This window comes from Schistocerca nitens, unplaced genomic scaffold, assembly GCF_023898315.1.
Source record: "Schistocerca nitens isolate TAMUIC-IGC-003100 unplaced genomic scaffold, iqSchNite1.1 HiC_scaffold_380, whole genome shotgun sequence".
Taxonomy (NCBI): Eukaryota; Metazoa; Arthropoda; class Insecta; order Orthoptera; family Acrididae; genus Schistocerca; species Schistocerca nitens.
The window spans coordinates 754734-772246 of record NW_026045914.1 but is presented as its reverse complement, the minus strand read 5'-3'; the positions used below and the strand labels follow the sequence as shown (position 1 = coordinate 772246).

The window sequence follows — 17513 nt, the reverse complement described above, 5'->3', positions numbered from 1 at the left end:
ACTTCGAACACCTATCTTTTTAGTGTAAAAAACCTGTGCAAGATGTTGAATTACCTATGATAGTCTGTAATTTTCGTAGGAAGAAGAAATGCCTAATTAAATAAATATTTTATACACAGAAAAGGTTATCTGCATCTTTTATGACCATTGTCAGTACGTACTTGAACATGTGGAGGTTGCGATAACATATAGATAACTGCATCCGCTATGTCTTCAGGTTCCATCATAGGTGTATGCATATTTTCCAGTGCTTCAAGCGAATACTTTTTTAAGTTATTATATATAGCTGTTTTCACAATTCCTGGCGATATTTCCTAAAACAAAAATCAAAGATTAACAAACAGAAGACATTACTTAGTTGTAAAAACTGTTTTATTTGCCCTTGAAATTTATTATTTATCTAGGGATCATTTATATATTTCTCAAACTTATTATCTTAGTTCAAGTATATTAAACGTACGACGGTTATTGGGCAAGTAAGAAACAATCGGTCACAAAGTGGAAACCGCAGTGAAAATCAAAAATGTTTGTTTTGGAACAGTTAGTTACAACTTCCACGTCCTTCTGTACATAGTCGCCGCTCCGACTTAGACGTCCGTTCTAGCATTGTACCAACTTTAGAATACACTCATCAAGAAGGCAGCTTACTGTGTTTTCCGACAATTTTCTACTCTGGCCTGCAGCTCATTGTCTGTGTCAAAATGTTGTCTTCATAGCCGGCAGTTCCTCTGAGCAGGGACGAAAATCTTAGGGAGCAAATTGCGGGCTGAATGGTGGGTGATCAAACACTTCCCATGGAAAACGCTGCAGGAGCGCCCTCAGTGTCCTTGAAGTGTGCGGTCGGAAACTTTCATGAAGAAGATAATGCATGACAGTTACGTCCCGTGGAGTTGCATGAAAAGAAGCCAAAAACTCCCGGCACACATCATGTTTTGTGGAAGTCACCATTCTCTGGGCATCTTTATGTACTCATTGTGCGCTCAGAACTAGAAAGAGCAACTTGACACTATCTACTGGCATACTAGAGACACTGCCCAACATATTTGTGGAAAGTCTGATCGGATTTTCACTGTGGTTTCCATTTCGCGACCAATCATTCCTTACTTTCCAAATTAGCCCTCATACATTGTGAAATAAAGGTTTTACCAATAAATTACATGACTTGTTCAGTCTAGAAAACATAAAGAAGAGTTGTTAGGTCAGATTCACTTTTCACAAGGTGTTAAACTCATAAACAGAGAATATTTTCAATTACATAATTTAATTAGTGTACCCTAAACGTCGTATTTTAGACGTCATCGAAAGTATGAAGTTGACTTTAGTAAACTTCCTTATTTTTTGATGGCGTCTGTCTTGAGAATTCAGTGGTTCAGTTTGATTAGTATGTTGTATGAATTCATCTTCGACAATCCAAAGAGATGCGTATGTTTGGCTTATGTACACTAAAGTTCAAGCCTGATCTTACTCAGTCTGAATAACGAGCTACTATTTTTCCAATCGTATGTAAGTATTGTGAGACAGATGCTTTCGAGTAAGTGTTTAGTGCATCCACAGAATGGTGTGTGTTCTTAGCTAATGAAAGAACTTGTACATGCATTACTCGGCCAAATGCCTTGAGAAATCCATAGCTGTTAGTAAGTTATGTTACGTAAGTAAAATTACATAAAGACTCGTTGCACTACTTTTAGGCACTCTTTCTGAAACATGGGTAAAATTATTTCTACGTGCGTCTTTAGGTAGCTGATCTGGCGAGAGAGTGAAACGGAAGTATAGGGCCAGAGCTTTATGCTCGTGGGTACACACACACACACACATACACACACACACACACACACACACACACACACACACACACACACACACACAGTATCCCAGGAATACTGCAACCAACTTTGGTGGGCGGGGGTTGTTGAATGTGTCTGGAGGAACAAATCTAGAATAGCAACCCGCGCTCAGAAAGATCAGTAGTAGAAGAATGCGGTAGTTTAGAAACTAAGTCAGCATTTTCCAAAATCTTAATGTGGAATACAAGAGGCATGACACACTCAAATGTCTCCATCCATTAACAAATTAAAAGTTACTTCTATCCCTTCTTTCGTTGCTCCCCGAAATTGTACTGGATAGGCATTGCAAAATGTGTATGAAATTCTGTTTAGCAGGAATGAATCAAATTTGGAAGTTCATCTAGTTGGGCACAGTTTCCTCAGAGCCTAACACGTCTGTTAGTTCATCAGTTTCTTTTATTTGTCATCTCTGAAACACGTAATCACTGAAGAACACATACATTCATGGCCCTTTGTCGTAAAACTGTTGCAGTTCCTACATATTCATGACGGAATCATTTCGTAGCAAATTTTGTTGCGTAATGAACAACATGTAAACTCAGTATCTAGGTAAAATGCTTTACTTCCTGATTGCAAACCTATGTATTTGCCATTCATAGATACAGAATAATTGTATTATTGACCACTGCATTTATCCAGCTGTATTTTCATCTTCTCTAAATAATTTTATTATTTACTTTTCAAAATTCTCAGTATCATAGCCACTTACACCACTGCTTTCCTCATTTCAATCTCATTTCCATTTGAGTTAGTAAAATTTAAGTGCAAATATCTTATAACACAAAGTTGGTCCATTCTAGAAGTAGTAGGGCAAGGAGAGAAAGAGACAACCTTGAGCCCAACCTAGAGGTCATTCTGGGAAATATAAAGCAGTTGAGCTTCTCATATTTTACTGATGTCAACATCAGTATTTGCTTATCTCCAGTCATTCGAGGAAGCATCTCATGCTGCTCGTCCCAAGGTCAAGGAGGAGAGGGCCTGTGCACACCTACTGCCACTGTGGAAATTTTGCATTAAGCCCCCCCCCCCCCCCCCCCACACACACACACGTTGAGCACCCCCTGCATTCGTGGGAGCGAGATTCGACTGCTGTTTACATGCATTACTAACTTCCAAAAACTCGTTTAAGGACTGCCTATGCCTTTCCTCACGTTGGTAGCTAAGTTTCATTCGCTGTAGAATACTGGAACGAGTAAATTGCATACTTCTCAATTCACAAATAAAAACCGACATTTGATCTAAAAGATAAGTAATAAATTAGGAATTCTTATTCACTGAAAATTAGATTTTTACCTTAAATACTATCCCACAACGTCTGAAAACATAAATAAGAGCAAGTCCATTTTCACATCTTACTTGCTCCTGTTACTTACCAGATGGCTGCATGAAAAATCGATATTTCTCTGTAAATAATTAAAAATCAGCATTTGCTTCGAAAATGTAAATAAAAAATTAAAAATTCGTATTTGTTGAAAGTGATCTGTAGCTTAAATACGACTCCACAAATCCAGAAAACGCGAAATAATTGCAAATCCCAATTCCTCCAATCACCAGCGGAATACTGCACTGTAAAGTCGAGTCCATAGTTAGATCTTTGTACCACGACAATAGATGGCTCCAGTGTCAATTAAAACACAGCAGCAGCACGAAAAATTTACATTTCTATTTACATTTCTATTAGAGGTTGAAACGCTGTCTGATGTTGCAACATTGCAACACTGCAGTGTAAAATAAAGTGTGAGTTGATTTCCACATATATACAGTCGTTAAATTAGTGACCAAAGTCTGAAGTATGCACCCCAAAGCAAAGATCAACAGTCGTCATTTTAGAAATTAGGCCTGAAATTTCGATGTCGTAAAACTACCCTATCCAGGCCTATAGCTGCAGAAAAATATGTGCTACGTTGGCATTCAAATAGAGACACTGGATCTAATTATTCACACCCTCAAAGTATGTATTTCAAAGTGTTTAAATAGTCTGAAGCACCAATTTAGGAGGGACATCGATGATGCGTCGTGTTGTACACTATAAAAAATATAAACGAAGCTCTCCAGTGGCAATTATTACTATTATTACAAATAGCACAGCACGTAAATAACTGCAGCTTGCAGTCAGAAGGCCCTGTAAAAGCTTTATGGACTGTATTTCACCGATATTTACCCTCTCAATACCAAAGGGTTGGGGGGATACGTTACTTTATGCCTTCCTTTTGGAAATATTGAAATCTAGTCAGGTGTTTTATTTCTTAAAATTTTGTAAAAAAATATTTATTGTCTCTAATGAAGTCTTCCCCCAGATTCTATGATTCTTCCACATTTCTCGTTTAAGTTTAATCGGAAAATTTAAGTTTAAGGGAGTTGTTCATAAAGTCTTCCGCTCTTGATAGTAATGCGACTTCCCACGACAGTCGTCTTACTCCACAAATAATAGCATGGTGTGACCTTAGAACGCGGGGAACGTACATGTCTCTGGGTTGACAACAACAATTGTTTCGACAATGATTCATTTCCGTTTGGGTCTTTATTGTTTCCTGTTCAAGGGCACTTAGTTCAGTGTTAGATACAACTGTGATTGGAAATGTAGCGACAGTCACTTAGTGACAGAGTAATACCATAGATCCTGGAAGAATCTACAGATTCTCAAGTTGAATTTGATGAAACTGACGACTAGTTAGTGAACCTGAAGAAGTATGTGTTGTGCGCGAGGATATGAACAGTGAGAGAGAACCTAAGACTGGGAACCTGAAACTGGTGACGAGGCAGCTGCCAGTTAGTGACAAGTACATTACAAGCACTGGAAAAAATTATAGCACCAAACCTTCTCACATTGGAAGACTAGTGGCACAAAACATAGTCAGAATGAGAGGGCATAAAGGCGAAGGTAAAGTAGGAACAACAAGAGAATCATTCGAAAAGTTTTTATCTCCAGAAATTGTCAACATCATAATAAAGCTTACCAATGAAGAGGCACTGAGGCAGAAAATACCCAAGACAGACAGTATTGAACTCATGGCGTATATAGGACTTTTTTTATTATGGGGAAGGAGAATGACAGTAAGTCATCTGTTACGGATTAATGGTCCTACACTTCAGGAAGGTTTGTTTGTACTGTTACCATGAGCCGAAATCACTTTCCAGCAGCTTACTAAAATAGTAAGATCTGATAGTAGAGAGTCGAGAAGCGATCGCAGGAAACCTGATAACTTTGCTGCAATACGAGTAATTTTTCATAAAATAAATTAATGACTGCGAGAATATTATTTTGTTTGGATGCACATTGTTATTGATGAAATTTTTTCATTGTTCCACAGCAAGCGTCCCTTCAAGATCTTCATGAAGGGAAAACCTGGTAAATACGGTATACTTATACGCATGCTCACAGACACTAAAACCAGATATGTTCTCAGCCTGGAGCCTTATGCTGGGAAAAGAAATGATGGTGCAAAACAACAAAATTCCGCTGCAGCTGTGGTCAAACGCCTGGTGGTTCCTCTACATAAATCAGGGTGACATGTCACCACAGACAGATATTACAATTCAAGTGATTTGGCCGTAGATCTACGGAGGAATCACAAGCAAACTCTCTTGGGAACATTACAAGCTAATAAGAAGCATATACCTCAAGAACTGAAAGATATCTCATGACGAGAATTACATTCTAGTGAATTTGCTTTCAGTGATACTAGTACTGGAAATATTCCAATTGTTTCTTATATTCCCCGTGAAAAATCTTAAAGAAATTTACTGTTTCTATCATCTCAATGTTATGACGCCGCAGTTGGTTCACCTACTGACACTAAGAAGAAAACAATTACAAATTTACATTACGGATTCCTCCAAATTGCTTAACATCTAAGGATTATTATGGAGGAGTACGAGACCAGCTGACGAACCCTTTGGTTAATGATTATTAATAGTGAAGCCTCAGTATTACGTGATAGGTAGAGGATCAGCACCGTCATGCCTTTCACTGTTGCGTGGACAGCGAATCCTGTATTTAAAAAAAGGAAAAAAAGTTTAATTAACAAAAATCAGTCTGACAAGTAATATGAACAGGCAAACTGCTGCGCAGTGATTTATTTCAGCCCATCATTTTTGCAGTGCAGTCAGAGCAAAGCCGAGTTACCCGTTGCCAAATAAGGAACAACTGTAGGGCCTAAACGAACATTTTGAGAGAAATTAAGATCAGTTTTGATTTACAGAGTTTCACATAAATTCAGAATCTGCATTTTTCTGATAGGGGCACATTTACATTACGTAACGGTTAACCATTGTGTAAGACAGATTGTTCATGATAAAGCCACCCTGAGTATTCCTGTGAACCATTATTCACATACATTGTAATTTACAGACGGTCAGGTGTGTTGTAGATTAATCGGAATCTCATACATAAGAAAAGTAATTTGCAAGGATCTATTTGCGTTCAGAAGTAGGGAAGCAATAGACGATTTTATATCAGAGATGGTAACCAGAATTTTAGAACCTTTCTTTCAGATAGTTAGCGAGAGATTCACTCACACACACATACAGAGCAGTTTGCCAATTACGAAACAAAAGCATTTAAAACACCAACTGTAGAGAATAGACGGGAGCAGAGAGGGAAAAGGGCCTTGGAACACAGCGAAGTGGGATGTAAAATACGCGAACTTATGCTGTTTACAATTAGACACAACGTGATGTGGAATAGAAAGAACGCAACATACCAGGCTTCATTTACTAAAAGTGTTCAATGATTATCATCCGACGAAGCATATAGCTTTGAAGATAAGTTGATAAAATATTGACAACAATGTGGTTCCTTTTATTCCATGTAAGATATTACGGATGTGATTACAGAGAAGTACATTTGAATAGCGATGAAGTGACGACCTCTTGTGTGTACTAAAAAGTATGCAACGCTCTGAGCAATAGGGTTCCCGTTAAGCCACACTTTATTATTAGGACTATCCCGGCAGCCTCTGAAAATTGGTGACTGTGTTTCACTTCACTCTGAAATGAGAGTCCCATTAAAAGACTGAGACAGCTAATGGACGACACCGAGTTTCCAAGTATCTGATATACCTGAGTGGGAACCTCAAAGGCCTTCCCAGTAGAAACTAACGGACCTTCTGTTGAGCTGGTGCCATCTTGGCGACTCTGCAATGCACAGAACAGAAACCAGAACCCATTCACGAAAAGCTGGCGTGTGAGTATGTAGGGAACTTGATGCAGACAGTGACTGGTGCATCGAGTTGTGAGAGACTGCCGTGGGAACATCTTATCTCAATACTGGTCGCCGTGGAGTGATTCTCTGGAGTGGGATCGAAGTGGTTGGCAGCCTGTAACGTCGAATGATAGGGTGGAGCTACATAATTTCTGCCCTTTATTGTGCTACAGTGGAAACTGAGCCCACCATTAACATGGTGACACTATGGGAAATTCAGCGCCATCAAAAACAGGATTAGGGGGGAAGAAGAAGAAAACTCCTGAGCACGGTCCTTCGAGGGGATGGAATTGGTTGATTTGAGCGCACTCTGTGTGAGGAGGTGACAGTGTTTCGGAGTGGGCACTCTGACTTGGCATTCATGCGACATTTCAACCTGTCTCGTATTCAGTTTCCAGACTGACTGAGCCTTGCATTCATCCAAAGATCTACTGTCATTTTGTGACATCCACAGCTTCCGTTCATTGTCGGACGGTTCTTCTTTCAGCCCACTTTTCCGATTGTTTTCTTGTTACCTGACCTACAACTGCAAAAATATAGCTTGGATGTCACCCTTGCAGGTAAATTACTGCAGATAAAATTCATCACATGTACTCTGGGAGACAGCAAACAATCGATTTGCATGGGACAGCAGCTCTGTGCCAAATGTTGAGTGACCGTTTCTCCCTCAGAACGATTACTGAGAAAACATCGCACATGACGAGTATTGAACTGTTCTCAGTGTCGCTTGTAAAGCCGCGGCCGGCTACAGAGAAATGTGAAGACAAAAGCCACCGGCTGTCTGTCAACAGCCACGCGGCACCACGCAACCTCAACGGCAAACTGACAAGTCATGTGGGCCCACCTTCGCCTTCTCCCACCACTGATTTCAGCATGGCATATAAAATGGTCAACTCCTTGCTGCAAGTCTAATTGCTGAGCAGTGTCTTCTTCGTACTAGGCCAGAGAATTCCGATTATTTGTGGAATCCAAGCACGGAATAAACAATTACTGTTACATGACTTTAATATTTGATAGCCGTATTTACTAGATGAATGCAACAACAGGGGGTTACTTCATTGCATTTCTTCCCTTATTCATTCTTTCAGGAAGGCCAGTGGACCAGGGTGCCCATGGAGAGCTTCTGTGTAGGTTGGAGCGCAGGAGGGAGTGGAGGAAGGCAGTGGGACTGCGGAAGTAAGGAGACGGGTACTGTGTGGGTAAGTCAGTCAGTAGGAGTCTTGCTACCGAAGTCAAGGTTTCAGGTTGGAGTCAAAAACTCGGAGTATTGGATCAGACAGACAGCAAGTTTCAGATTGGCACACAGTCTGCTCCATAGTAGCAGATTCGTCTGTGAGATTGTGTTAGCAATGGTTTATTTAATTAACTTCCTATGTCTATAACGAAGCCTGGATGCTTATAATGAGCTTTTTAAGTTTCTGTTTACTCCATTTCCTTTCCTGCAATTTATGTGCACTTGTTTCAACTGTCTAGTTACCAGGTTAGGAAATTCTGTATGATTGAAAAGTATATTTACGTAACCACAAAATTAAGAAACACCAGTCCTGCTCGGAGACTTTGAAATGTAACAATATAATGCATCTGAAACTCACCCCACACCGTATGTTGCTCTTCCTGGCAACCAGATCCTTCCTCAGTCCTTCAAGCAGAGCCTTGACAGCATGCTTGCTGGCGTAGTACATCGAGTACAATGAATCGAATGGCATGATGTGACCAGCTATACTGAAAACAAGGAAAAGAAACAAACTTGTATTGCCTGTACTATGTGGATAAAGATTATATACTGTGTAACTTGGCAAGATGTAACCACCAAACATGAATAATTTTGACAATTCGTATTTCATTTACTTAGTAGGGGATCGCATTTTTTAGGGGGGCGGGAGCTATCGAATTATTAATCGTTCCTTGGTTGGTGCTGGGTAGCCTTATACTAACATTTCTGTGGAGATGCAAACCGAGAGTGTAATTTTCTGGCAGAAAGGCGAAAGTGGGACTTCACAGTAACTGTGATCGACATGGAAGCTGCTGGGAAGCCCGTTTCATGGATCTAAAAGGAGAATGCTGGTAGTTTACAGCCTGAGACAGTCGCCTCATCGTGAGGCCGGTGGAAAGGACTTCTCTTGATTGACCTGTGGTCGCTACGGAGGCTTAGGCGAGATGACGCTGAAAGCATGAGATTGTAGACATAGAATCTTACAAGTGCCACGAACAGCGTTTTTCAGCATAAGGAATGTACGTGGGATGCCTGCCGCAAATGCGTGCTAACGGCCGAAAGACGTTCTTATGCGAAGTGCCATCCCGCATTTCTGCCAAAAGACACAGAAACGTATTCGGTTAGTTCAATTGCAGATGGGGTCGTAATTTGTTCTAGAAGCTTCTATTGACCTGATCATGAGCTGAAAGAGGTTGACTGATAGCCTCATGACGTGTAGAGAGGAAGGCACTCCAATTGTAACGGGGGCTGTGGTTTGTTCTCAACTGGACGCTTCACGGCGGGGGGGGGGGGCTCTCCTGGTGGTCTCGGTAGGACATAATTGGCTAGACAGCGATTTTGAGAGCTCTCTGGTGAGTGTCAGTGAGTGATAAACTTAGGTGGATAGCGTTTTGAGACATGGCTGGCGAGGTGTCAGAGAACTGTCTCAGCATCAGATTCGTATGTGCTGATGTTGCCACTAGGAACTGCATCATTCGTCTCTCTATGAACAGAGATACGAACCTGTGCTTCTTCGTGGAGACGGAGGCATTACAAAGTGCCTCTTTACGAGCGCACACTTAAGGAAAGTCTCTACTCCTGTCTAATAAGTAAGTAGAATTCTTAATTCGTGTCCGGCATTACACGAAAGTGGCCTCGACCCCAGGAGGTTGCAGACGCCATTTTACGTCCTCTGTGTAGTCAGAATTCTCAGCTACGCAAAGCACTTTGTCTCTACGACCACTGGCAGCAGTTTACAGATTATCGCTCCATAATTGTTCTTCACAGAATTGAATTCGGCGATATACGCACCACGGCTCGGCAGATAGGCACTCTTTCAGAATACGTGCGTTCCATTTCTGTGATCTCAGTGCCTTTCACTGCCAATGCCAGTAAGGGTAGAGGCCTTCTTAACTTAGATGTTAAACAGTGTCAACCACTTAAATGTTTCTGTCGAATAAAATCTCAAATTAAGATTAATGAGTAGCAGCTAACGTCCTAAGCCAATGAATGATCATTTCGCATTGTTTCTTTGAGAGTTGTTTTTATAATAAAAGTATTATCAGTACCCGGACGATCTACTCTTGCTAGAATTAGACTCCAAACACCGATCTTGATCAAGTTAGAGTGGAGATTTGTCACAACTTGGTGACTAACCCAGACGGTACTCCCAGTTGGAGACTGTCAGTGGTGAGGCTAATTTAATTCACTTATTAAGCGTGATCATGCCACTGCCATCGCATCATTTACTGCCATACACATAAACACACGCAATTAGAGGGGGTAGTATTGGCACTGAAGTGACCTCACCCTTATGAACACGTCTGTATTTCTCATTGTTTTCTATCCTTAAAATACATAAACTTCAGTGTGATACTGAAGAAGTTGCAGATTCCTCCCTACCAACCATGGGAGCGAAACAGGGGGTTAGGTGTGAGGAGTGTGTTTGATAGATTCGACAGGTGCAGGAACTGATACACCAGAGGTGCTGTACATTGAGTTCCTCTGTGGAGGTTTTGGTTGATGAGTGTTACGAATGTTAGTTTCAACACTTCACCATGTTGTTGGTCATAACAGTGGGCAAGTCATAGTATTTATCACTACTCGGCAATGGTTTTGGCACATGACGGATTAGCACACAGATATATGAAAATGCGTGGTGCTCTACAGAGAGTAGGCTATGCAGATCTGTAGGGTACAATAATTGTATGCCCTCGTTTCTATAGTTCAAGTGAACACAAAGAAAGCACACCGCACTTCGTCAGGTCTAAGCGAAGAAGTTTTAATGTCCCGTCGACATCGGGGTTACTAGGGACAAACACTAGTCCTGCTTAAAATGATCACGTTAAGAAATCAGTGGTGGCCTTGAAAGAATTATTCTGGCTTAGGCCTTAAAATGAACAAAGAAACCACAGGAAATTTTCATGGGGGTCGCTGGACGGGGGTCTAAAATCCACACCTCCACCTTTTTTATCTACCATACCGTCTCGCGCAATTCTAATTTTCCTGTTTCCTTAGGTGAATGAGAATTCTACATGGTAGCAGAATGCTACATTACTTTCACAGACGCTGTCTTTTAAGGGGAAGCGAAAGTAGATCCGTTGTAACGACTCCTTCATTCGAGAAAACCGTGTATAATGCAAATATTTTTTTCTGACAATCAAACGTCTTATCTACTCTGGTGTCCGAAATCAAAGCAACAAACAGAAATCATGCAAGGTTGCGTTAATTTTCCAACAAAACAATATAAACAGATGGCAGTAAAGTAGAAACAATGTAAAAAATTCAGAACGTATACAACTGCACCATTTTTTCTTCGTTTTTTTCAGCTTAACGCATTTTCACACGCATTCCGACAACTGGTTCATGTGACTGTCCCGCTTCCATTCTCTTCACTGCAGAGAACCTGATTGGCGACTCCTCTGTGCCACACGGCACCGTCTGTGACAGTGTACACCACGACCGCGGTTGTCGGACTACTCGACAATTACTGCCTCGTTTGATGGGTGCTCTGACGTCATCGTTGGCGTTACCGGAATGTCATCGTTCATGCAGATCACGATTGTATGGACATCTGTTGACATTTTCTATGATTATATCGTGAATTATACAGACAACGGGGGAATAGTGGTTTAATTTTGGACACCAGTGCAGACTGTGGAGATAAGAGTCAGCTTTCATGTTCGTTAATAAACACGCAAAAATACAAGAACTTCTAGACATTCTCGAAACATGAGACGTTGATTGGAAATTGAGCAATGAAAACGCCTAACAACAAAAAAACATAATCGTAATGGATGTTTTGCAAATTGCGCAGTTGTTAAATTTCGCATCAAGTGCAGATAAAACTAAAGTTCAGACGAGGTCGGCTGTCATAGGACATTACCGACTGTCAATCATTCAGACACACACGCACACATACGTACACGTACACACACACACACACACACACACACACACACACATATATATATATATATATATATATATATATATATATATATATATATACTCCTGGAAATTGAAATAAGAACACCGTGAATTCATTGTCCCAGGAAGGGGAAACTTTATTGACACATTCCTGGGGTCAGATACATCACATGATCACACTGACAGAACCACAGGCACATAGACACAGGCAACAGAGCATGCACAATGTCGGCACTAGTACAGTGTATATCCACCTTTCGCAGCAATGCAGGCTGCTATTCTCCCATGGAGACGATCGTAGAGATGCTGGATGTAGTCCTGTGGAACGGCTTGCCATGCCATTTCCACCTGGCGCCTCAGTTGGACCAGCGTTCGTGCTGGACGTGCAGACCGCGTGAGACGACGCTTCATCCAGTCCCAAACATGCTCAATGGGGGACAGATCCGGAGATCGTGCTGGCCAGGGTAGTTGACTTACACCTTCTAGAGCACGTTGGGTGGCACGGGATACATGCGGACTTGCATTGTCCTGTTGGAACAGCAAGTTCCCTTGCCGGTCTAGGAATGGTAGAACGATGGGTTCGATGACGGTTTGGATGTACCGTGCACTATTCAGTGTCCCCTCGACGATCACCAGTGGTGTACGGCCAGTGTAGGAGATCGCTCCCCACACCATGATGCCGGGTGTTGGCCCTGTGTGCCTCGGTCGTATGCAGTCCTGATTGTGGCGCTCACCTGCACGGCGCCAAACACGCATACGACCATCATTGGCACCAAGGCAGAAGCGACTCTCATCGCTGAAGACGACACGTCTCCATTCGTCCCCCCATTCACGCCTGTCGCGACACCACTGGAGGCGGGCTGCACGATGTTGGGGCGTGAGCGGAAGACGGCCTAACGGTATGCGGGACCGTAGCCCAGCTTCATGGAGACGGTTGCGAATGGTCCTCGCCGGTACCCCAGGAGCAACAGTGTCCCTAATTTGCTGGGAAGTGGCGGTGAGGTCCCCTACGGCACTGCGTAGGATCCTACGCTCTTGGCGTGCATCCGTGCGTCGCTGCGGTCCGGTCCCAGGTCGACGGGCACGTGCACCTTCCGCCGACCACTGGCGACAACATCGATGTACTGTGGAGACCTCACGCCCCACGTGTTGAGCAATTCGGCGGTACGTCCACCCGGCCTCCCGCATGCCCACTATACGCCCTCGCTCAAAGTCCGTCAACTGCACATACGGTTCACGTCCACGCTGTCGCGGCATGCTACCAGTGTTAAAGACTGCGATGGAGCTCCGTATGCCACGGCAAACTGGCTGACACTGACGGCGGCGGTGCACAAATGCTGCGCAGCTAGCGCCATTCGACGGCCAACACCGCGGTTCCTGGTGTGTCCGCTGTGCCGTGCGTGTGATCATTGCTTGTACAGCCCTCTCGCAGCGTCCGGAGCAAGTATGGTGGGTCTGGCACACCGGTGTCAATGTGTTCTTTTTTCCATTTCCAGGAGTGTATATATAGGGCCGCCGATCCAGCCACCACCACGACCACCACCATCACCATAGTCACATCAGCACTACCACCAACAGTGACAGCACCAAATTAACAGTAATGATTAACAGTGGTGTCAATAGTTAAGTGGAAACGAACGCTATAAACTCTAAAAGTAAAACACCAACTGAAAATCTTCAAGTGTTATCTTAACATAGGTATATACTACACAGTTTGTAAAAAGGTGAGGTAATGTTTGTTCTTTTGGCAGCTATAAATACGTACCAATACTTCGAGAACCAGGTATTCGGAAAACGGAAATCGTTTTATTATTCTTAAACGACAATACACAGTGATATCATCACCTGTAATTCTGCTGTCCGAATTGTAAACAAAGTAGCTAGTCTTGTAATAATGAAAGCTAAACGCTGTGTATAGCTAAGCCTAACAGGAAAAGTATCAGACACATATACATAACCCTGTATGAAAATTTGCAAGAGTGTATTTACGAGATGACATTGCTTGTGGTTTTTCAAATCAAGGTTGAATTTGTATATTACGAAAAATCATTTCTAGTTTTGTAGCTGGGTAGATTATCCACATATCCTGAAAAAAAGTGTAATTAAAGATGTTCATTTTTCTACTCTGAGAATTTGGTGAACGTGCCAACCGAAATAGTTACGATAGCTCACCACAAAACAAGAGTGAAAAAACAGAGTCCAAGATTACCAAATAACTGCAACCTAACAACTAGCCTCAAACCAGGGGTAATGCAACAATATATTTTAAGCTGTGTGAGAATACGAGGTGGTATATTAAGTGCAGTAAGAAATCAAGGAAAAAAGTTTGCTCAGTAAACAACTCACCTTACTTCTCGACATTCTCTCCCATGAGGGGTAGACACTTGGTCCAGTTTTTTCGTCCCATCAATAGAAAGAGGTTTTGTCAGACTCTGCGAAAATACTCGTTGACTGCGGCTGTCACTTTTTCATTTGTTGAAAATTCCTTCAAAGCAAGCAAAAATTTCAATTTAGGGAACAGGAAAAAGTGACTTGGAGCTGAGATTGGTGAACAACGCGAATGAGGAAGTAGTTCAAAGCCCAGTTCACACCATTGTCGCTGATGCGTGGTATGGAACATTATGCTGGTGAAAGAGCACTTCTTTGTGTGCTAGTCTATGCTTTTCTTCAGCCAACTCAAGTCTTAAACGATCCAGGAATGAAGCATAATAGGGTTCAGGTTCGGTTGAACGTTTTCCAAAGTAATGTATGAGGATTATTCCTTGAGAATCGCAATAGACAGTTGGGCACTGGAGAATTCTGAACCGATCTCACTTTACATTGCAACATGTATTTGCTGCATGATGAAGAGGAGTACTGTAATCCAAGAACTGTCAAGAAACTTATTAGTTCCTCCCTAAGGTATCTCATGAAACGTTCATGTCAGAGCTGTCGCAGGTGTCAGTGCAGATTTCAAGCTTAGGGCGGTTTTGAGGTACCAGAAACAATGATTCTCACGCGGTACCTGATGTCGACGTTTATTGGAAGCTAAATGCTGAATGGCTCTATGTTTAAGAATACCTCTATACAGTCTCACAAGACGAAAATACATCGCTATAAACGCTTTGACGTCTACCTGCATATGTGGATGACGAAGCCGTCGTCGACTCCCCTGTCCAGCATGCTCTGGACGGCCTCCCTCGTGCAGACGGACAGCCCCAGGACGTTGACGTCCAGTGTGTGCCGCCACTCGGCTGTCTGTCCAGCTGGGAACACAGCATGCCGCCATCATCAGTCAGCAATAAAGCGAAGGACGAGGACTGCAGTGAAACCGTGTGAACTGACACATCATTCGAAATGCTTGTGCTGTTAAAGTTAGTGATACTGTATACAATGAAGCTACTCAGAACAGCCACTTTTTTTAATGTAGTGACAGAGCATCGTCGTTTAAGCCGCTTCTGTAATCTTCGTCACAAGAAGTCGAGTGCAAACTGTTGTATCTACGTCGTCACAGCCACTTTATGTCACCAGTAATATCAATTTGAGACGCTGAAGACTGTCTTCCACAGGGTCCAACCTGCAAAAGTCGGAGGGTCACTTCTGAACTGTGCAGTGGGTAAGGGATGTTTGTCCAGTCTAAGAAGGTGCCAGATTAGCTGCCAAAGATTCGTGCGGTTTGGGATTACTATTGTGAATTTAGATCGCTTCCGTGTACTTGTGTAATCTCTTCGTGGTAGTGACGACTTTATGCTTGTAAAAGGTGAACGTGTCTCTCGCTATTTATGAACAGCGGCATTACAGAAAATCAAGAACTGCGTCCTTATTATTCCAAAAATAGAAATAATGATTTTTTTTGCTGCTGGCTGCCTATTACATTTGTTTAGTATTCGGAAGGAGATACGTCGGTTGTACCTGGACCTTTTTCATTCTGGATTATATACAGTGCGGTCGGAAACAATCTGAAAAGCTTTTGAGGGTGTTGGAGTGTAGGCTGAGTTGAGAAATAGTTGTTACGAAAAGAACTCGATACGTTGCTCCGTTTCCGAAATAGTAAGCACTGAATGTCCTTGAGTGCGCAAATTCAAGCGGCCCGCCAGATTCAGTTAGTATCAGTTGTTATAACATGGATGCCAACTTTCGAGACTGTTCAGCCTTCGGCTCTGGTTCGATCCTTACTACCGTTCCATGATTATTTGGTTTGTCGCTCTCTTGCTCGGTATTCGGGAAACAGACGAACATGTTTGGCGACACAGTCTCTGGCAAGCCTCTTGAATTTGCGCGCTCAAGACGCAACGGCCTGATTGGCTAACTTCATTGTTTTTTATTCGGACACGGGGCAAAGTACTGAATTATTTCTCAGCGCAACTTACCCTGCAACAGCATTAAGTGCTATTCAGACTGTTTCTGGCAACTCTGTACATTCACGTTTCATCACTGGCCAGTAGATGGGATGCAACGATATCTTTGTTGGCTTACAATACTTGCAAACTTCTCTTTACCAGTCGCAATCCAATAGATTCACACATTCTGATAGTACAAAATTTCTTCCATTCTGCTTAATGCTTTCGGAACGCAAACCATGTTCTTTGAAAGCTCTCAGTTTTTTAAACCATTGTCTGCGTAAATAGACTGGTCGCCTCGCTGAGGATTTGTGTCCATGATTTTAGTTTAAAGTGTCCCACTTTTGACACTTTGAAACAGTACGTAACACTGTAATTCCTTTACTAACAAAAAATTTTATTTCATTATATTTCATGAATCTGATATTTTATTTTTCAATTTCAGTATTGTTTAAATGTTTTGAAGGAATCATCATAAATCATTTGTAACTGATGTTTTATCAGAAAGGTGCCTCAAAACGAACATGCAATAAATTTATGAATTTAAACTACAAAGAACACAGGTAAAACAAAACAAGTCGCCTGTAGTGTGAAGTTCGTAAAATAAATCAATCGTACTGTGCAGATGGAATCTGTTGCCTAATTGAAAAACGACTCAACTTAAACAAAAATTATTGAAACGAATTCTGTAGGTTAGAAATACCTATAATACCAAAGATATGCGTAACTTTGTGTTACAAAATCAAGGTGGTTGTGCCAAACTTACACTAATGATGCGGCAGGGAATGATTCCATCGTGTAACACTGGTTAAAAATGGATAAAGGTAAGAGGGTAGATGGACAAGCGTTAGCTCGCCCTCTCGGATCATTCCAACGAGTAAAACGATGTTAACTTGGTATGTAGTGTCTCTCTCTATCTCTCTCTCTCTCACTCGCTCACTCACTCTCTCTATTTGTTTAGTCGATTCCCACTAACCATGACCCCATGAACTAAGGCACGCTAATTTCTTCTGTGCTGCATTTTC

At 42.0% G+C, this 17513-nt stretch overlaps 1 protein-coding gene across 1 annotated transcript in view; it reads right to left on the bottom strand.

The window, feature by feature from the left end:
- Positions 1-17513, bottom strand: part of LOC126230338 (dehydrogenase/reductase SDR family member 11-like) — a 64183-nt gene that overhangs the window by 14751 nt on the left and 31919 nt on the right. The window contains exons 4-6 of the mRNA XM_049942396.1: positions 15285-15414; positions 8640-8769; positions 162-314 (exon numbers count right to left, since the gene is read on the bottom strand). Coding sequence (XP_049798353.1) covers positions 162-314; positions 8640-8769; positions 15285-15414 — 413 coding nt within the window. The remainder of the gene's footprint in view (positions 1-161; positions 315-8639; positions 8770-15284; positions 15415-17513) is intronic.